Source organism: Microtus ochrogaster, unplaced genomic scaffold (assembly GCF_000317375.1).
Source record: "Microtus ochrogaster isolate Prairie Vole_2 unplaced genomic scaffold, MicOch1.0 UNK5, whole genome shotgun sequence".
NCBI classification, from domain to species: domain Eukaryota; kingdom Metazoa; phylum Chordata; class Mammalia; order Rodentia; family Cricetidae; genus Microtus; species Microtus ochrogaster.
This window is the reverse complement of record NW_004949103.1, coordinates 13,255,272-13,278,319: the sequence shown is the minus strand read 5'-3', so window position 1 is coordinate 13,278,319 and position 23,048 is coordinate 13,255,272. Positions and strand designations below refer to the sequence as shown.

At 37.9% G+C, this 23,048-nt stretch overlaps 1 protein-coding gene across 7 annotated transcripts in view; it reads right to left on the bottom strand.

Annotated features, from left to right (window-relative positions):
- The window catches only part of Slit2 (slit guidance ligand 2), a 346,807-nt gene that overhangs the window by 63,210 nt on the left and 260,549 nt on the right, over positions 1-23,048 (bottom strand). For all 7 annotated transcript variants that reach the window (XM_026788661.1, XM_026788664.1, XM_026788663.1 and 4 more), the window contains 9 exons: positions 21,481-21,631; positions 15,828-15,902; positions 14,331-14,474; positions 10,464-10,607; positions 8,538-8,704; positions 7,461-7,593; positions 4,537-4,605; positions 3,138-3,209; positions 2,220-2,291 (listed from right to left, as the gene is read on the bottom strand). In XM_026788661.1, coding sequence (XP_026644462.1) covers positions 2,220-2,291; positions 3,138-3,209; positions 4,537-4,605; positions 7,461-7,593; positions 8,538-8,704; positions 10,464-10,607; positions 14,331-14,474; positions 15,828-15,902; positions 21,481-21,631 — 1,027 coding nt within the window. The remainder of the gene's footprint in view (positions 1-2,219; positions 2,292-3,137; positions 3,210-4,536; positions 4,606-7,460; positions 7,594-8,537; positions 8,705-10,463; positions 10,608-14,330; positions 14,475-15,827; positions 15,903-21,480; positions 21,632-23,048) is intronic.

Sequence of the window (23,048 nt, the reverse complement as noted above, 5' to 3'; positions counted from 1 at the left end):
GAGGGAGAGGGACTTAATCGGGGGAGAGGGAGGGAAATGGGAGGCGGTGGCGGGGAGGAGGCAGAAATCCTCAATAAATAAATAAATAAAAAAAAGAAAAAAAATTAACCTCTGCACAGAATAAATTCCAGGTTGAATAATTAAATATAAAATTAAAATTACCAATTCTTTAAAGTAAAATACACTATTTGTATAGTCATAGGGTGGGGGAAACTTTCAAAAGGACAATATAAATCTCAGAAACTGTAAAATAAGATCTGTTAAAGGGCTGGCTGCATGCAAGAAACTGGAGGGGATATATCAGAGCCCTGAAAGAGAAATTTGATTCTTTAATTAACAGATGTAAAACCAATAGTAACGGAACAGATGTCTGTGTTCCTAATGAAGATTATCTAACAGGTCATGGGTAATGAAGCCATCAGGCTCCCCTAGAACACGCACCACAAATGTTCATTAAACATACAAGTCAAATGCTATAGTCATTAGAAATGCTAACTGAACAGCGAGGAAACATAATTTCCAGTGTGCCAGAGAAAAGGAAAAGGATTCGTAAAATAATAGTATGAAAAGTTTACAAATGTGCTTTGAAAAGAGCACTCTATGAAACTGTGGGTGGAAAAGAGAATCTGTTAATTAACTGACAAAATATTGTCTGGGGCAAGATTGCCAGGCAAAAATTGAGAGCTTGGGGGCGGGGTTGGGAGGTAAGGGGAGATGGAGAGAGAGAAGTGAGAAGGGGAGGATGGGGAGAGCTTAGGGGAATGGGACAGTTGGGATGGAGGAAGAGTGGATATAGGAGTAGGAAAGTAGATATCTTAATTAAGGGAGCCGTTTTAGGGTTGGCAAGAGACTGGACTCTAGAGGGATTTTCAGGTGTCCAAGGAGATGTCCCCAGCTTGTTCCTTGGGCAGCTGAGGAGAGGGAGCTGAACTGGCCCTATATTATAGCCACACTGATGAATATCTTGCATATCACTATAGAACCTTCATCTGGCGATGGATGGAGATAGAGACAGAGACCCACTTTGGAGCACTGGACTGAGCTCTCAAGGTCCAAATGAGGAGCAGAAGGAGAGATAACATGAGCAAGGGAGTCAGGACCGTGAGGGGTGTGTCCACACACTGTGATGGTGGGGCTGATCTAATGGGAACTCACCAAGACCATCTGGACTGAGACTGATGGGGCATGCGATCAAACTGGACTCTGTGAACATGGCTGACAAGGGGATCTGACTGAGACACCAAGGATAATGACACTGGGTTTTAATTCTACTCCATGTACTGGCTGGGTGGGAACCTAGTCTGTTTGGATGCTCACCTTCCTAGACCTGGATGGAGGGGGAAGGACCTTGGACTTCCCACAAGGCAGGGAACCCTGACTGCTCTTTGGACTGGAGAGGGAGGGGGAGGGGGAATGGGGAAAGGGGGAGGGGAATGGGAGGAGGTGAAAATTTGTAATAATAATAATAATAAAAAGATGCAAAAAATATTGTCGGGGGACAAGTTGACAGTTCTGGAACTATCCCAACGTCATGAGCAGAACTGCTCTACTAAACCATGTTTTCACATTAGAGCATTTGTAGCAAAATGAAAGTATAGATGGCTTGTTTGAGTGTTATGAGAAATAATAATAACTTGCCATTAATCTGAATGATAGTGAGGATAGAGATAGCTAACAAAGCTGTTTCTACAATCTAAGGAATACCCTGTAGCTGTTAAACAGTTGAGAAACAACTACACACATTAGAAGAAGAACATACTATAGTGTTAAATAAAAGAAGCTAATGCAAGACCAAAAAAGGATCCTACTCATGTCTGTTAAGAGTTCCATAGCTGTGGGGTTACAGATATTAGGATGTAATCAAAGAACAAAGCCTGGAAGAATACATCAAACACATACATTTCAGGGAAAAATTAATCAAGCACAGCATGATACCTAAAGAAACGCTGTTCTGTTATTTTTATAATAGTTAACTGGAGATAAATGAAATATATGCTTTAGTCTTACAGATTATCAGTAAATGACTACCATAGCAACAAGTTTTACCAAAGAGGAATTATCCTGTATTAATAAAAAGACAACTGTCCCAATTTCAAAATTACAGCAAAACGTAGCACATACATGACGAAATAACCAAGAAAAACAAAGTGATGACATCACTCAAAAGATAGCTCATAACTCAGATTACCCATAAAGGTGATTAAACACAGGATACTTACAGTAACCGAAGAGACTTCAATCCATCAAAGGTTCGTGGAGGAATACATCTCAGACGGTTGTAACTGAGAATTCTGCAATCAGAAACATGCCAATTTATTTAACTTGGGAATCTAATAACATACAAACGTTATTTTAAAACAAAGCTACTTGAGACTGGCTATTTAAGCAGTTTCTAAATTGAATGTATTTATACATGATTTACACTGCTCACCTATGTGTTCTAATCTTAATATGATACATTTCCTAAGTGTAACTTGGAAACTTTCCCCACTGGGTACACATGCCTCACTTATTCTCTGGCTCAGATATCAGGCCCTGTGTGGTGGTTTGAATGGTAATGGCCCCATAGGCCTAGAGATCTGAATAGTTGGTCACTGGGAATGACAGTATTTGAAAGGGTTAGGAGGAGACCTTGTTGGGAGAAGTGTCACAGGCTTTGAGGCTGCAAGAAGCCCTTTCCAAGCCCAAATCCTCTCTCTTCCTCCTGCCTGGAGATGCAGATGTGGAACTCTCCAATACTTCTCCAGAATCATGTCTGCCTGCATGCCACCATGCTTCCTGCCATGAGGCCAATGGACTAAACTTCTAAAACTCTAAGCAAGCCCCACTAAAGGCTTGCATTTATGAGTTGCCATAATCATGGTGTCTCTTCACAGCAATAGGACAATGACCAAGATGCCCTGAAAGCTTAATGTAAGGATTTATAATAACAGTCATGAACGTACATATTTTGTGTTTTATACCAAACCAACGTTCTGAGTAACTTTTCTCTCTGGTTTATGGAAGCTTTGTCTGTTTCTCTAGATGGTATTTACACTCCGTAAGATCAGACTCTCTCTTCTTCAGCAGGACCCATCTAGTAAACCCTTCCTGCCTCACGAAGAAGTGAATATTCAGTTCCACACTTTCAAACTCACAAGGTCAGAAGCTGTGTCATGTTGCTGAAGCTTTGATTGGAAAGGGTGCTTATTCGGTTGTTACTTAAGTCTCTAAAAGAGAAAAGAGAAGACATGGTGTTTGCTATTAACTAGAATAACAAAGCATTCATTCTTAGGGTTAGGATAAACCACCAGTTGTTACAGATCCATTAAGGTTAAGAATACATCACCAGTTGTTACAGTCCCATTAACTCTCCATTCTTTACCGCAACTGACATAAATGTTCACTAATACACATAATCAAATTTGCTAATTGAAACAGTCTGCAAGTTCATTACAATGAAATTGTCATCATAAAAACACCCTGCTTTGGCCTTTGTCTAAACCACTGACTGAAAAGGTCCTCAATAAATATTTAGTGAATATGTAAAGACATTGAATGTTGCTAACTGGAATTTTCAGAATGCATTGTGTAATTTTTACTTGTGAAATATATTACATGGCTATTATTATATTCTCTGTATGATCACATCACTCATTCATATACCTATTTGCTAGTATACATATATGTGTGTATATATAATCATTATAGGTAGCTATTATTTCTCATGGATGAAAATCCAACACATGAATAAATGGAAGATCAGTAAGAGGTAAGGGTCATCTATTCTTGTATTTACTTTCCAAAATACAAGCAAAAAGTACACACATAATTGTGAAAATGATAGGAGCTTTATAATCCATAGTTTGGATGTTGAAATTCTACTCCAAATTAAAAAAAATAGTTACATGTTGTTATGAAAGCTATTTTTATAACGGGTCAAACTGTCACCATAAAATCACTTAATTCACAGAAAAAGAAACGAGTTATTTTTTTAAAGATAGAAATCTCAAATGAATATATAATTAATATTTTGAAATTTATACTCAGAATGTCAGGATCATTGTTTCACTGTATTAGATAGAGTTTAAATCCACATGCCTGTATAAAATGAAATTTAATATTTATAGTCCCTAAATTATTTTAACATGTCTCATATAAGAAAGTCAAGCAAAACATGTATTTTCAGGCACGTTTTGACCATATTTTATTTACTACGTCAAATGAAATATTCCCCACTCTTTTCTTGACTTCTAACAAGTATCTATATCTTATCAATAAATCATCCAGTTTTACTGTTTGGAAGCTTTTCCCCCCTCTGAGACGTTATTGGATTGCTGCTTCTTTGAGTAGAGATGTTTTCCCTAAGACACCACATCACAAGATCGTTATTCCACAGAGATGGAGCTAGCGATCCTGAACCACAGTGATCCAGGATCCGGGCGAGTTACTGCCAGTGATTTATATTACACAAAAGGCTCTCTAAATCTTCTGCCGCTTGACATTCCCCTTTTAATGAAATAAAATAAGTTAAAGGTGGGAAAATATTTTACTCACATAAGTGTTAAATGTTTGTAGTTGGAGAGCTCCTTGGGGACCAGTGTAAACTGATTCCCATCCAGATACCTAAAAACAAGGACATAACAAGGTCGCCTTATAAAGTGGCAGTGGGAAATCACAAAGCAAATGAACAATATTTACTTTGAGCAGAGATGAGCACAACTTGGCAGAATTCTCCTTGAGAGATCATATTCCGAGCTGAGATCATTATTCAACACAAGTAGAGGACACATCACACGGGGGTTCAATCTAGAACTCTCTGTGGCTCACTTACGCTGATGCAGAAACCTAAGGGCAGAATGGTGAGTCCAGTTCTTTGTGGTTTAGCCAGGAAAGTAAGCCAAACATCTAGCCATTTTTGTACCAGTAAAAAGGTCCATCCAGTGACTTACGTTTTTATGTGGCCTCCAGTTTATTTGTATTTATGTAGAGACAGCACCATGAAATCGAGGAATTATTAGCTAAATCTAGCTATTGAGTCTGAGTACTCTCTTCATTGCTTGTATATACACATATCTTGACATAATCATTAAATAACAATGGACAGTTTTAAGGAGATATTTAAGAGCAATTAGACGTAACCTCAAAGTAGATTTAGTGTCACATATCTCCTTGGTGAGAGAGGTCTCAAGAGCTTTCACAGAATAACATAAAACTTTTTAAGTACAAAAAAAAAAAAAGAAGCATGAGAATGCAAAAGTATTTTTCAAATAAAAGTACACCTTTGTCCTTGTATTGGGGTCATAACACAGCCTAGTCATGAAGAAATCAGCTAACTGACAGGACACAAAATAAAATGGAGGTTGGGAGTTATATCCATGATGTCACAAGAAGAAGAAAAAAATCTTTTCTCAAAGCTTTCCTTTCCTTTCCCAGACAACAGACTCTAGCTTAAGAGCCTGCAGCACTCGGGTCCTCTGCCAGCGAGGGAACTGGTAACAACTCTGCCCTTTAGAGATGTGGCTTTTCCTGCCCCAGTGCAGTGACCAATCTTGAAGTTGAAGTTAGAATTGTCATGTTGATAGGAAAAGCCAAAAAGTTAACTGAGGTATAATATTTCAGAATATAAGTAGGTGTATAAAACGCACAGGCTATAGATCCTTGTGGTCAGTGTGAGATTACAAGTCATATTATGACTTCTGATTGAATACTCAAATTTCTGGTACATATTTATGCGTTGCTTTGCCCTGTTTCCTTAATTTTTCTAGCTGTTTTGTTTTGTTTCGTTTTGGTTTTGCTACCACTAGAGGGAAGCAGCGTTCCACAAATTTCAACACTTTCCTTTTCTCCCAGAAATGTAGCACCAAGACAAAAAAGACCCAGAACATTCTGCATGTCTAAATGGGGGCAGATACATGGCAATGATTAAAACTAATGAATACCATTTGCTATAGTTGTCCACCAATACATTGTAATTCTGCGACATTCTTAATAATTTAGTGCCATACACGCAGGCACATTTTCTAATAAAGGAATATATATGACTGGCAAGAAGGATCTTGCTGACTTGGTAAGATTCTAAGAATAGTCTTTCTAGGAGGTAAAACTTGGATCTCAAGAGATGAATTAGTATTCTCCTGAGCTATATAGAACAAATTTTATTTATAGAAAAGAAACTTAAACTATTTAAAAATGAGCTTTAGTGTGACGTAGACTGAAGACTCAACTTCAGTGAAGAAATACATATAGAGCACAGATATGGTGAAACAAGAAATGGAGCTCAATGCACCCATGAAAGAATATTTAATGTTTTTTGAATAAGACGAAGACAAAAGGTGAGCTAAAATGAAAGAAAAATATTTAATTTCAACGAGGGTGTAAATGTCATAATCCTCACTGGGTTATTTATAGAGCTTCACTTTGCATATAGAGTGCAGGCTTACAGCAATAGGGAGTGGGGAAGGGTTACGGGTCCATATCAACTTCTGAAAAATATTGAAACAACAGTTGTGTAATTAAACACACAAAACACAGTGGTTACAGCCAATTAACTCGAGTGTTTGTTAGAAAGAGAAAGAAACTGAACATTTAACAGCATTTTGAATCTAAGGAACACATTTTCCCCATATGCTACGACTGTGTCTTCTTCTCTGAGTGTTCTACTTAGGACCAAAATAGGATCCATGAACTGAATATGACTTGAAAAATGAGACCCTGGCAAACTGAAGAGACATGCTTTTCACTTGATCTTAGCCAAAAGCCTTGAAGGCAATAAGCAAAACATTCTTGAACTTCGCTAGCCATGGTGCACACTGCACAGATGTTGACGATAGCTGATTATGTGGTGTCCTTGCATGCATTTCCGTGAATGATAGGCACATATCAGCAGAAGCCACATGTGGATTTAAAACATTGATCTATAATTCTATAGAAACAAAAATTAAACAAGTATTATGTGACTCCCTTTGATTTAGATAAAACATTTTCCCATCAAATTCTAGTTTAGTTGTAGAGGAATGGAATGAATCGGGTACAGTTGAATCTTTATTCTTGCATGATTTTCTGTTGTATTACATTCTGAATACGTGGCATAGATTCAGCCATAGGTCTTTGAGCTGAAGGACTGGCGCCTGGAGGTCTACTTAGATGGATATTGGCCATGCACTTTATATTTAGATATCAGTTATGCAAGCATGAAAAACAGTTGGCCACATGCCTTTTGTATCTAAGGGACACTGACGATTCCAAAGAGACAATGTCGTCTTTAAAAAACAAAGGTTATGCCAATTTCTTCTATTCCCAAATAATTATTGTCCCATATGGTTAAGTATTGTGCTAGGAATCAAGTATAGCACACACTTGACATTGCAAATAAATTAACTATGTAACACTTCCCAAACTGCAATTTATGGAACAGTGGTTGTGTCACAGACTTCAATCCCAGGAACACAGAGAGAAGAAGGCCAACAAACTCTACTTACAGTTCTGTGACATCTCGTGGGATTCCTTTAGGCAAGAACTTCAAGCCCTTGTTGCTACATCGGACTACTGTATCCAAGCAAGTACATTCCGAAGGACAGCGAGAGAGTGGAGAGCAGCTATTGTCATCATTTCCTAGATTATCACATAAAATACAGAAAATCACAAATTTTTGAAGGGGCTAGAGTGGACTTTATACATCCATATGAATTTGACAAACACGAGGATCTTGAGCTATATAATAAGTTATGATGAAATCACTTACAGATTAACACTATATATGCACTCCTTTCTAGTTCCCTAAAGTAGAATTTCAAAAAACAGGTTAAAAATTTGAACAACTAACACAATTTTAACAGTTACTTATTTTTTTCAGTTATATACTTTTAAGTAAGGATATTCCAACATAAACTGGGTTAAGGAGACATCGCAAAGAAATGTACATAAAAGGACAGATTTTCTTCACATGTTTAGGAGAATTGCATGAACACCTCTTGTTAAAAATATAGAATTCGAACTAGTTCCCTGCTCACTGGCAATAAAACAACTTGCTCCACCCACCTGATAGGAATATAATGAGAATGAAAAGCAATGGCAGAGAGCATTAGAAATGGGCGACTGACTTTGTTGATTTGTTAGCACTTCTATGTTACAGTGGGTTTTGTTTGTTTGTTTTCTTTTATTTTTCTCCTTTGGACATGGTAGCTCCTAAACGACACACTGAGAAGAAGTTACAAATAAGCTCTATGAGTATCATTTACAAGTTGGGAGCTTGGAAATCTCCTTGAACATTTATAAACAGGCAGAAAGTAGGCTTGAATATGAAAGGACAACCCTAGAACAAGTGATTCGCTGCCAAGAACAAAGAACAGAACAAAGCAGAACATGGCACAGTCCTTAGGTAGGAACTGGACCATGTCTTAAGAGCTGCTTTTGAAAACATTCTTGCCAGCCCATAAGCCTTGCTTGCTACCCTGTTTTACTGTACTAAAGGAAGTATACTCCCTTGGACAACAGAGCATCTCATTGGTCCTCTGAATGAAGGGCTACTGACCCATGATTTGCCATGCATTTCTTACCATCATCACAGGTGAAGTCCTGAATGGCTACATCTTGGATTGGGATTTCCTTGAGGAAGTAGGGCTTTTGGCATCGTGGGTTTCCTGTTACAATCCTTTTCTTTCTCAGCCATTCTCCCAGCCAGGCCAGATGACAATTACAGTTGAACGGATTGGCCAAGAGGTTTCTAAGCACCGTATACAAACAATGCACAGTTTAGAGTTCATTTTCTTATTTTTCTAAATCCTAGGTGACCAGTTCTCTACACTATTTTGGCTACAGTAGTACATTTACTTAGTCTTTGTATGTCCATTCCCCTAGATGCACATAAATTCGCACAAAATATGCCATGCACATTTTTTTCCCTATAATTGTGTATGGCAGGAACCAAAGGACAATGTTATTTCAGAAGAGAATTCTTCGAATAACTTCATGCAAAAATTATTAAAGGCAGCCAATTTAGGGTTTATGCAGTGAATCCTGATAGATGCCATACTTAGGAATAATTTAAATATGTCAGAGATCTAACTTACTGTCAAACTCTTCCGTGCTGATAAAGTAGTAATTTAATATAAAGATGAAGGCTGATTACCTTATATTATTGAGTTTAACCTGACAACAGCTATTCCCTTAATTTGTCACCTCACGATTTCCATCTCTTGTTTGCTCCAGAGAATAGCTTTCTTATCTAAACTGACAACTGAGTTGATTAAATGCCAGTTATAAAAACGAATTTACTTCTAGAAATCTCAATATTTTTGGCATCTCATACTTAAGCACAAACCTATCGACAATCCCATTATTAATAAACATGCCATCTTTAATATTCACAGATTAGTCACTCCATGTGAAATGTCACACTTCATGTGGAAAAGGGAATAAGTACTTTACTGATGGATGAATGCTGACTTCACTTTTTTTTCTTCAGTGACTTGAACAGAGTCAAACCTGCTTTTAAAATTGTTCTAACTATCTGTATTCCCCATTGTGTTGAGTTAGGTTAGGATATTAAGAAACTGCTGTGGCTAGGATATCATCCATTATTAGAGCTGTAATAGCAAACATCGTGTTCAGAAATTGATTTACAAAAGGCCTGAAATACATTGTTCAAGGGTTATTTTTAAATGTTTGTAGACCTAGAAGTATTCTCAAGTTTCAAGTTGTTTACATAAATTATTATCTCAGACAGGCTCAACCCATTCCTTCTATACTTTTGCAGCCAGAGTAAGTAACCTCTATTGACTAGCTTTTACTATTGGTCTATTCATTTTTATATACCTCTTATCATTATAAATGATCCTTGTAGAGTGTTGTTGGTTGGTAATAATTCTATCAATTCAGTGTTTATGGTACTTATGGATGAAAATATTTATTGTTTAGGATATAAGAGGAAACCTGTGACATTTACTTACAGTATTATCAGGCTAGAATAATTTACAATTCTAAATCTAAGCCCCATTATGGATCCCATTATTATAAAAACAAATAACTGAGGAATAAATATATATATCAAATCCTGTCTAATAAAAATGGTAATAATTTTAGAACAACTAAAGCAAGTTTAACATAAGTTTGTTCTTTTTAAAATTCCCAAATACTTGGTTGTGTTCTCATGGGATATTTATTAATTCATTAAAAGAATACTAAAAAACAATAAGAATTATAATACACCATCACAAGTCATAGATAAAGGCAGGGGTTATCAACCTGTGGGTTGCAACTCCTTTGGCAGTTGAATGACCCTTTCACAGGGTTGCCCAAGACCACCAGAAAGCATAGATATTTACATTATGAATTATAACAGCAGCAAAATTACAAATAGGAAGCAGAAACAAAAATAATTTTATGGTTGGGGTTCACCACAACCTAAGGAACTGTATTAAAGAGTCATAGTATTTGGAAGGTTGGGAACCACTGGGAAAAAAAAAGGAAGATTTTCTACTTACAGTGTAGATAAGGAATGGAGAGTATCAAATGCCCCTGGTGCAACTGTAGTAATTTGATTGTCATATAAAGAAAGCAGACGCACAGAGCCGAGTCCTATGAAACTCTCGTTCCCAACACAGCTTATTCGATTACTTCTCAGCATCCTGGGGGAAGGGAAAGAACACTGTTATGGAGATAAAATATCAGGCATTCAATTTTGCCCTTTAGAGATGAACATGTAGCAAACATGTAGCATTCATCACTATTTTAAATGTTTGCTTCCCGAGGAATGGGTATATTCTGGATACCATCCTGCAATAAGAGAATGCATAGAATAATCAGTGCCTATATTAAGTCACAGAAAGCATGCTGAGCCTGTGTGGATTTACAGTCCCATGATGAGGGTAACATGCTTCCTTTTGATGATATAATTATATCTGCCTGATCACATAATGTCCTCAGTCACCTGCTTGTGTCCTTGGAGCCCAGTGATTTATGTATCCAGAATAGTGTGACATTTGAGAGAGAAGAAAAAGAGGGTGGAGAGAATCAATAGACCCTGCAGACGGAGAGGGCATCTTGGGGACTTAGTGACTCACTGTCTGACAGGAGCAGAGGGAGTCAAGTGTGACTGAGCATCCACAAAGCCTGCATCAGATTGTTTTATTTATGAAAAATCTGTTCCTAGGTTCAAGTTCAGAACTCCCAAAAGGCATAAGTGTAATATACAACAAAGGTTAAATAGGTTTGTTTTGAATAAACTCTTTTTTTTTTTTGACACTGTCGTTAACAGGATTAACACTGTTATTATTTCCCCACCACTGCTAAAGCTCTGGCTTAGTTCCCAATTCCTCCTTTCCTGTGCTGTTTATTTGGAGGTTTTCAAAAGGAAGAAAACCTCATACACAAATTTGGAGTTGCATTACGTATTATTCAGAACTCATGAAAAATTAATTTAGCCATCTTTCTATACTCAGAGTAATTGCTCTGCCAATAGAATGGCAAATATAAAAGGAGAAAGATAATGTGCTGGCTAGATTTATCTCAACTTGATACAAGGTAGAATCATTTTTAAAGACAAAACCTCAGTTGACAAAAGCCCCTGCAATATTGGTGCATGGAAAAACCTGTGGTGCATGGTCTTGATTGGCGATTGATATGGGAAAGCCCACTGACGTGGGCAGTGCTCCCCCTGGGTTGGAGATCCTTGGAGCTAGAAGAAAGGAGACTTAAGAAGCTATGAAGAGAAAGCCAAGCAATGAGAACTCACTCCTGGCTTCTGCATCAGTTCCTGCCTTGAGATTCTGCTGACATCCCCCTTTGATGATGAACCATGATGTTGAAGTGTAAGAAGAAATTAAACTTTTCTTCCCTCAGTTTTGCACTTTGTCACAACACTACAAACCCCAACTAAGACAGATGTTGAAAAACGGTGTTGCTGTAAAGTTCTATGTTTGGTAATAAAACAGAAATAAGAACGTTTTCTTTCTGCTAAACTGTAGAAAAGAAGAAAGATGTCTTCTTATCCAGGCATCACTGAATAGTCAGAAACAAATGCACAGTATCCTTTGACAATAATAATGGAGATCTGTGGTCTTAATCTTACTGGAGTTAAGAGACCCTGGGAAGAACTGAAGTAAACTCCTCTCTTGATAAAAAGTAAAAAAACAAAAACAAGACAAAAACAACAACAACAAAACCATCAGCTCATGTGTTGGGAGCAGTGAGACCCCAGATCCTGAATTTCTTGTAAACACCTTGTTTTCCCCTGATCTGAGTGCCTACAGCTGCTCTGAGCACGAGACCTTCAGGAGTTCCTGATGGCAGGAGAGTGGTTTCTGGTGGGTTTGGCTGGGGCGTGGCTATCTCTATATAATCTACCCCTGAACACAATAAAGGGGGTATTCTTGGGGCTTTGGTATCAGTGTTAAAAAATCTGCGTGTCGGTCTGTCTCTGAGTCTGTATTCTCAACCTTCAGCCCTTTGCCCGAAGCTCGCAAACTGGGTTCTAACGCAGAGTGCAGACACGGGGTCGCGGTGCGCAGCACTCATGCATACAGCAAGCTTTGTCTGATGTCTCGGGCTGTTTTATAACTTGCTGAAATATAGACACAGATTACAAGTTAGCTGACTAGAGCAGAGGCGTTAAGAGGTTTAGGGTGGGGTGTTATTCAAATGTTTAGAACACCAAACCTCAAAGACAGTGTGGAAGAATAGATAGAACCAGACACATCTGCTCTAGCAGTTGTTTGACTATTGGCTGCTCCATTCTCCCCGACACAAGTGCATGGAGACTGCTTGCAGGTGCCTTATTCACACTTTACAGCATAAACAGCAGGAACCCATCAGTGGAAATAAGATGGAGAAAGCTCATTTCAGAGATCTCCCAGGCCTTGTCATTTGACTGTATCTCATAGAAGCAAATGCTTGACATGTTGTCAAGGTAATACTATTGACTGAACTGTGACTCCCCTAATTTATACCTTAAAGCTTTTATCACCAATGGGACTGACTTTAGAGAAGGTCTTCACCGTTTTAAAAACCTATACATAGAAAGAAGGCACAGTGGAGATCTCACCCATCTCACTCTCCCTTTGTCTACCTGAGGATGCAGATGAAGGTCATGTGTGTTTATGGCAAGAAACTCACCAAGAAGGAAGCCTGGGGCCTAGACAGAGGGTTGAAAAACAAATTCAACTTCACGGTGAACGTCTACATCCAGAAGCATGAAAAATATGTGTGGAGTATTCAGACTATGGTATCCCACTCTGGCAGCAGAGATGGGCTGGGATGGGTGAAGTTCTAATCTATGCCCCTACATTCTCCATAGTACTGGTGTGTGAAGGAAGGATGACATTAACAATAAATGAGCACGCAACTTCTGTGGAAGAAGGGAGGTACTGCCATTTGTTTAGTAACCTGAAACAGCCTAGGGAAGTGCAGATGCAGGCCCGATGGTGCATTTTCTTGGCTATCCTTTAACACACTCTCAGTATATGTCCCACAAACACGCTTAGCAACTGTTTGCATACCATTTTAGATTGACTCAAAAGTGGTCCCTGAGAGAGGTCTGTCGCTAACATGCTGGCCATGCTGGATTATTGGATTCCAGGATAGCTGTGCAAAGCTACAGTATGTATCTATTTCCATGTGCACGGGATATAGACATACACATACATACACACACACACACACACACACACACACACACACACACACATTATACCTAAATTTGGGGTTATATTAACACATCCCACTGATTAGAGAAAAACACGCTTTTTCCCTCCTCCTGTCTTAAAACAGGGGACTTCCTGCTTTCCCATTATACATGGATTCCAGGGTCAGATGAGAGGCCATTGCTTGAGCTTGTGTTTACTCTACTGCCAAAGGCTGCTTCTTGCTTGCAAAGAGATTCTTTTATGTGCTCTGACAATGGCTGTAGAATTTGGTTTTGCTCTCTTCTGGTTTATGAGTTATTACTTTTGGCAAACACTACTTGCAAAGACGCACCGAAATAATTCAATAAGACAAACTGTTGCATTTACTGTTTGATCTAAAGTCTCATCTTCTCTACATAAACAAATTTTGTTAGACATAAAGAATTTATTCCTTCCCAACTCCCTATCATTAACCACGTAGACAAAACCCTTAGCATGTTTTCTTAGCAATAGATAGTGAAAGATTTATCACAACCATTGCCTCTTTTCTCCTGATGCATTACAGGAACAGATAAACGTATCCTCTGGATGAACACAGTTATTCTGTTTAAATGTTATGTCTGAAAATTTGAGTCACTGGGCCAGGAGGAAAGTAGATCTCACCTGTCTCTGCAGAGGATATTGAACAACGAAGTCTAAGCCATTTTAATGTGAATCAGAAATACTTACAATGTTTTGAGGCTTTCCAGTCCTTTGAACATCTTATGTTGAACATTTTCCAAACGGTTACTGGTGAGAAGAATTTCATTCACACCAGATGCGCCTTCAAATGCTCCCTCCTCAATATCGGTGATCTTATTGTTGCTAAAGTTGCTAGATAAACAGTGTGAGACACGGATTTAAATGCCTGCCCACTAACAGAAGATGCGCCAAAAATATATCTGGTCATTTTCAGTCACTGAATAAACATCCAAGTCTTCCACAGTTTTTAAGATTTTCACTGCAAGGGTTATAGAAACTTGTAGGTGTTTCTCTAACCCATGAAGCCAGAAAAACAGTAACACTAAGAGAGAATAACCATTAAAGCAAAATATAGCCTAATTTTACTCAAAATGAATGGTGATGATTCCCAGAAGTCTAAAACTATTAAAGCCAATTATTTGGTTACGTAAAGGTCTTATGTGGCCCAGTAGGCTGGCCTTACTGGCCACCAGGTTCCAGGAACCCAGTTGTTAATATCTCCCCAGCACTGAGAGAATAGGCTACTATATTTGGATTTCCTTACCTGAGGAGCAAACCCATTTCTTTGTGTTTATAAGACCAACACTTAACCAATGGAGTAATCCTGTTACTTTGTTTTGTGATTTATTTTCTATGCTTATAAAGCACTGCTCAGTAAAGACCTGTGACACTGGACCCTTTATTGCTAAAAAGACAGTAGGGTTAGTGGCATGAAGGAAAATAATTAAGAAATCAGAAGATGTTCTCAAGGAAGCCTAACATAGAGAAGGACATAGGCATAGGTTTGGTCCTCTTTGCTCCAAACAGTGTCAGTGCCTGGGGGAGCTCTTTATATGAGACTGAGTGTGATGAGTGCCGTGGGATGATGCATCTGCTTCCTCCTCATGCGTTCCTGGGTCCTTGCCCCTTGACTTTTGTCCTGCTTCTCCCTTTACTCAAGGACATGGGATAGTGATGGAATGTTGATGAAAATGCTGAGCTTAAAAGTTTACACTGAAATATGAGCTGTGGACATGAAGTAACACAGATGAGCAGTCTGGCTAGTTTACTAATCATTAATTTTGACTATCTCGTAATGAAAGCTTAATGAAGCAAAAGTCAAACAGTTGTCATGAATGTGCTGAAAGAGAACTAGCACCATGGTTTGAGGGAATATTTGAGGAAGTTACAGGACATGGCCGAATCCATCTTAATGTGCTTAGATTGCTGGATTCCTGCTGCAGACACATTATAGACCAACTGTCTGCTTTAGAGGAAGTTGCTAAGGGTTGGCTTGGCATCATGTAAGCACACGGAAAACTACCTTTTACACAGTACCCTAAGTTCATGCCCCATGCAGTCATAACATGGAAATTTCTCTGGACTTCTCTTTTTTAAAAACTATTTTCCTGTTTCAAAAGACACTGGGATAAAATGGAAAACGATATAAAATTTACAAGAGCAACACACTGCAGACAGTCTATATATAGCTAACAAATGACTTACATTTTACGTAACTGAGGAAGTTTCTTAAATATCCCTGTAGCTTCTAACACTGTAAATTCATTATTATTGAGTCGCCTGCGGAAAGAACAAAAAAGAAGATGAAAGCTTTCTCATAGGTAAAAAGGGTTTAGCTTGTATCTGTTACACGAAGTTATAACATCTTTTTATGATAACTTTGGAATAGAGCACAAATATAACATGGAATTCATAAAATTTAGTTATGTTTCTATCACTTCATCAAAAATTTCAAAAACAAAAAATTGTTAAATATATTGAAATATCAAACAAGAATCCAAAACAGCTCATATGCAGGAGTCTCCATACCAAAGTTTCCAGGCCTTGGTTTTTCACAAGTACTTGCTTCCTAGCCTTATCATTGATAAATTGACACACAATTCAGATACTATAAAGTACCTAAAGTATAGAATTTCAGTGTATTTGTAATATTGCAAGCCAGGTGAAAGGATTCATGCATGTAGTCTCAGTATTCAGGAGGCAAAGATGGAGGACCGGAGCAAGTCCAAGGCCAATGTAGTCTACATGGTAGACCTCAACTCCAGGCAACCAAGGAAATATAAGAAACTCCATCTCAAACAAAAACATAAACCACTGTCTCAAATAAAAACAAACAAAACCCAGCACAACAATATTTACTAGTTCAGTATACCTTGCATTATCCAAAAAGTACTCCAAAATCAATACCAGTCATTGGCAATACACTCTTATTATGACACAGCCATATTCCTATCACCATCCCTCATTTGTGCCACATAACCCGTGTTTTCCTATTCTGGACATTTCGTTTAAATGGAATCTCACAGATTATGTCTTTTATTTCATCTTGTAGGATGTTCTGAAAATTTTGTTCTATTGTCAATTAAATAATTACATTTAGGTATCTACTTACTGGTAGATATATAAGTACAGGTGCCCATAGAGGCCAGAAGAGGAAACTGAACCCCCTGAAGCTGAGTTGCAGGTGATTGTGAGCCAGATGGCATGAATGTTGGAACTTGACCTTGAGTCTTGTAGGAGCCATATGCTTTGTTCTCTTAAAGGCTGAGCCACCTCTCTGGCCTTTTTAGGAAGTTTAATTTTGATTTATGTTATGATGTTATTAGTATTTTATTGCTTTTCATAACTGTGTAAAAAAATGGGCACCCCACATTCATTTAGCCATTTATCAGTTAGTAGACACTTGTTCTACTCGGTATTTGTCTACTATGAAAATGCCATGTTGAACATGGTATGTGGATTTTTGTGAGGATGTACCTTTTAAATTGTTTTACTATATACATAGAAGTAGCTTTTGTTGGATCATATGGTGGATTAATGCATGCTACATTGAAGAACAATGGTGAGGGACAATTCTGTATTTTATCAATTATGTTTTAAATAAACACTGATTGACTAGTAGCCAGGCAGGAAGTATAGGCAGGACAACCAGACAGGAAGTAGAGGAGGGACAATGAGAACAGGAGTATTCTGTGAAGAAGGAAGGTCTTTCTCAAGTCCTGTCCTTCCATGGAAGAAGCAAGATGTGACCTGCCCCACCGAAAAAGCTACTGAGCCATGTGGCTAACATATACTAGAATAATGGGCTAATGTAAGTTATAAAAGTTAAAAAGAAGTCTGAGCTAATGGACCAATCGGTGTGATTTCTTTGGGACTTACCAGCTATGGGAACTGGGCAGGACAGAAACCAACAAGTAGGCCCTCATGTTACAGTTTTCCCAAGGCTATACTATTTTATACTTAAAATACTAATGTATATTTTTCATCCATATATCATTGACTTTCCCCTTCACATCCAGATTTTGTACATGAGGGTAATGAGAAATTTCTCCCATAGGCTCACATATTTGAACATTTGGTCTCAAGTTGATGGTGCTACTTGAGGAAGTCCAGTTATGCTGGGGGAAGTGTATTACTTGGGGCAGGTTTTAAGTATGTATAGCCTCACCTCATCTTCTGTGTGTCTATGATATATGTCCCATCCACCACTTTTCTGCTTCTGTTACCTGGTGCTATTATTTCAGTTTCATGATGGACTCTCATTCAAGAACACTAAATAAAATTATTCTCTTCTATAGACTGCTTTTGGTCATGGTGTTTATATGCTGTGCAAGTGGTGTACATAGAAATATAAAACTTGAACCAGAGAGGAAAACAACACAGCATCAGGAAAGTAACTAATATAGAAGTTTGTACTGAGAATTCAAACTCATAGGTTGTTGCTATGAAGACCATGGCAGTGTAGATGTTTTGGAGACATTTTGGAAGAATTTGGACCTCTGGATTAGAAAAGTAGTTGACTGTTATAGGCAGAGCTTAACCAACCATTCAATGAGATTCTGGAAGCGTGCAATCCTGAGAGTAATGCAGATATTTTAGATCCAAATCATTAGCAAAAGTGGAAGCAAAGACTCTATCAGTAACAACCTAAAGATCATTTGTATGATATTTTGGAATTTGTATGCTATTTGGCTTCATTGTGTACATGTCCTGAGAACTTACCTAAGACTAAATTAAAAAGCAATGAATTAATTTCTTTGATATCAAGATTTCAAGACAGCCTAACCGTCTCTAGAATGTCTACTACTGATGACATTTATGCATATCTATCATCATAAAGAGCCAAGTGGCACACAAAGAAATCTGAGACATGCTGCATGGAGGGAAAAATGGCACAGGAAGTCTTCGAGTTGTCCCCAAAGTACAGGCTGCAAAGGAAACTGTAATCATTAAGGAGCTCAATGGCATAAAAGCAAAGCCTCCTCCTCTCCAGCGGATCTGAGAGTCCTTCTCAGGGGAAAACCACACTCAGCTAAAGCTTTAATATGTAAAGCGAGAGAGCTTAAGGAATTCCTTGCTCTTAGAATTCCTTGCTCTTAGTAAGCAACAACACATAAAAACAGCTATTACCGAGGACAACAATGTCTATGAGAATCTGTCAACTAAAATTTGCATTATCATCCAGATGGTAGCAGTTTTGAAGACACAAATAATATAAGATCGAAGGATTTATGAGATCTTGTATGGATACAAAGAAGTGATTAATGAGGTCTGGCAATCACAACAGAGGTGGAGTCCCTGTACAGAAGCCCTGATCAGACACTGCATAAAGCCTATATTGCCCTGAAGATTTCCAGTGTTGCTGACACCAGAATCATGGGAAATTTGCAAAGGAGAGCTGCACAGAGGAAGTGTAACCAGTCCCACAGAGAGATGTATGAAATAGGCAGTAAATCTGCAAGGAGGAAGCCATCCAAATCCTTTGAAAAGGAAACCTCAGATTCTAGACGTGGAACTTCAGGCTTTTATGTTTGCCGTGTTGGGTTTTCGTCTTGCTTTGGTCCAATATTTACTCAGTATACCCCATTTCTCCTTTCTGAGTGGCAATATATATAATATGTATGTGCCATGGTATGTGGGATGCATTTTTTTAAAGGTTTACTGGGAACAACTATTACTTTGAGTCTCAAAAGGGACTTTATACTTTTGAACAATGTTGAGACTGTTAAAGATCAGGGGTACTTTTGATGTTGGATTAAGTGTATTTTGAATCATGAGATGGCAGTGAGCCTATTCAGACCAGGATGAGTAATTTGACACTTTGAATGAGAAATATTTCCTATGGTTTCATTCTTGTATTAGAAAACTTGGTCCCCAGTTGAGAGAACTGCCTGGGAAGGCTATAGAACTTTTAGGAGTCATCTCTAAAGGAAGTATGTCATGAGCTTTAAGAGTATAAAACCTTTCACTTTTTCTTCAATCTTTACTTCCTGTTTGCTTCTGAAATGTGTTCAGACAGCTCCATTCCTTTCTTGCTCTTGTGGGTTCTTCTGAAACCACACACACACACATACACACACACACACACACACACACACACACTAAACTCTTTATTCTAAAAGTTGCTATTTATATGCTATTTTATCACAGCTGCAAAAAATAATAGTTTCTCATTTTTAAATTTTTTATTTTTTAAATATGAATGCTCTGTTGTCATGGTCACTTGTATGGCAGAAAAGGGCATCAGATTCCATTACAGATGGCTGCAAGCCACATGTGGTTCCTGGGAACTGAACGTAGGACCTCTGGAAGAGCAGCCAGTGCTGTTACCCACTGAGACACCTCACTAGCCCCAGTTTTGCATTTTATAATGACCAATTATTTCATATGGTTATTGGCCAATCATATATCTTCATTGGAAAAATGTTTTCATGACAACTTGACCATTTGATAGGCAACAAAGGCTTTATATTGTTGATTTTGAAATATTTTTAATATATTCTGGAAAAAATTCACTGTGGGTATATGACTAGTAAAAATTAGGAATCTAAATCCCTTATTGAGTGCATGTTTTGTGAACATTTTTCTCTTAAATATTTATTTTATGTGTATTATTTGAAAAGTTATTAAACTTTTAAAACAGATTTTTTTGCTGAGTCTTACCTTACAGACTAGGCTGTAATAGAATTATAGATTAGAGAATAATTTATTTAATTAATTATCATGCTTAACATATTATAATTTGCATGCAGTATTATGAGAAATAAATACAAGTCTGCACATAGCCACACAAAGTGTAATTCCTGGGTCTTGCTACATGTTCTCTGACATTCTTCAAATTGTTGAGCTAGTAGCTATACCATGAAATATAGAAACTACAAAGAAATTAGATTGTGTCAACCATTTGAAAGACATTGTTTCTAATTATTCCAATTGACTTAAATTCATTAAGTAACAGGCATGTGTATAGACACAGGGTGGCAGGAATGATAACATATAGTCCCAGCAATCAAGAGGCTGCAATCGAGCTGAAGGCAGAAGGCTCGTGCATACACACAGACAAGCAACTTTGCAAAGCAATAAATGACAAATACCAGATGGTGCCATAAATAAACAGAGCTAAGGTGTTCAGAAAGCAGATTTCCCTATTGTCTTCATGGGTCTTGGAAAACTTACATTGTACATCTTCCTTTTATAACCAGGAAAGGTGAGCTACACATGGGCAGAGATTCTGTAAATAATTCCAAAATTACACTTTTTCATACTCTGGATCCTATGCTAAATTTGCAAATATAAATTTGATCATGTCTGAGATTGTAGTTTCCCCTGATCTGTTAGTCCCTGTGTATAAACAAATAAACAACTATTACTTGCCCTCCAACTGGCAGTCCCTGAGTCCTTTCACCTGTGCCAGAGAAGGAGTCAAACAAGGAAGAAAGGGCTCCTTGACAGATTTGGTGATTCCCAAATTACTTTGTTTGGCTCTTTTAAGAATTAATTTTATTATAAATTTATGAAACATTTATAAATGTTTTGCCATAATCAACAACCAATAACAACCAGATATCCCTGTTATTATCAACCTTAGTAAATAATGACTGAATTTTGAGTGTATGTTTTGATTTGATTGACTTGTTTGTTTGATTTGATTGTTCAGTTGTAGCTCTAAAAATGAACTAAGGTAGTTTTGAACATATTCTTGAACAAAGAAGAGGGCCTCTCAGTTGAACATGTATTAATTAAGTGAACTCAATTATTGAGAATTAAAATGTCATGACAAAAATTCCAACGTTTTCACACAGTGTCACTCTGTCCTCTGCTCCCTCCCAGCCAGGATGTTGTAGTCGGGGGAACTTACAGCTCTGCTGTGTACTGGGGAATATGGTCTGGGATTTTGTTGAGTTTTTGATTGGAGCAATCTACTGTGGTCCCCTCACAGCGACACTTCTCAGGGCAAGCCAAGTCTGCAAAGCAGTCTCCACTTAATTTTGATCGATAATCTTCTGTGCCTATTGAGGATTCAAGCCAAAGATAAGATTCTGAGTTGAATGTTAGAATAGTTATTAATATATATAGGAAGAAAAGTAGGAGGATAACTATAGATTATGCAGCAGGGAGACAACTTAGGGAATTTTTGGTCAATGGATGTCAGGAGAGGATTAAAAGAAAGGCTTGGAATTTTCTGGAAAAAAAAAGAGTGACCAGATTCACATGACAGGAAAACATTAATAAAGTTGAGCTTTCACAGCTGTACTTTCTGCTGATCCAGTTCTGAGCCATGCTAGTCTATTTCACAGCTAATCACACAATGGCTAGGAATTGTTAACCAAGTTTATTCTTTTCTGAGTCAAAAATTGAAAACATATCTAGTAATAAGCATACTCCTGTATATTACTGTAAAGTAGGGCTTTTAAGGAAAATCGGTATACTTAGGTTTTAAGTTTTTCCATGGACTTATTATTATTCTCTTCCTCTCACATAATCTTCAGAAACACTCCCAAAGCCCTTTTTTTTTTCTTTTCATTTTGACTCTATAAAAAAGCCACGTAAGTCCTGCCTTGAGCCTCAGCAGCTTGCCATGCTGTAGAAAGCTGCGTGACGTTCCATGGTGCTTGACGGAACCATGTTTTACTCATACCTCGCAACCACATGGTTAGATCAAGCACAACAGAAAATCTCGCTACATTATCACTACACCAACCACTAGGCCAGAGGGAAGATCGAGAGGAAAGACGAAGGGAGGAGGAAAGCTACGGACGGTCTGGAAGCATCATACTGTTTACATGACATGCATTCTTCCCGCGGAATCAGAGAGAGAGCATGACTACCGAAGGGTGCCTGGAAACACAAAGAAGGGGCTGTATGGAAAGGGGCCTCCTGAGTTCCTCAGAACTGCAGAGCGGAAACCACAGCTTTCGGGAAGAACATCCAGGAAGAAGTTGAAGGTAAGCTACAGGGTCAACAGAGAAGCTCAAGAGATGTGTGGTTTCTTCACGGAAAATAGGCGCAAAACATCAAGACTAGAAGAAGGTATATCGGGGATTGAAAAGAGGCTGTGTTACATTTCACATTGGACGCGTTTACTTACAAGCCAAATGGTGAATTCCTGCAAAAGAAAAGATCGCCAAGGAGGAAAGAAAGACAGAATCATCCCATTTAAGGTTAATAGACACATACACCAAACTATGTTCTCTTCCTTGTTTCTATGCAACTTCAGACATGGGATTGCTTTGTGTGATGCGTTTGTCATGCTTTGCAAAACTGATAGCACTTTTGAAGTATAATGGCTTACAGAAAATACAATGACATAAAAGATGTACAGTAAAAATTAAATGCTTGTGGGTTCCCTTAATGGCTGAACTGTCTGTGAGACAGATTTTTTTTTTTTTATTGTTTTATCATCAGAATGTCTGGAACGCCATACAA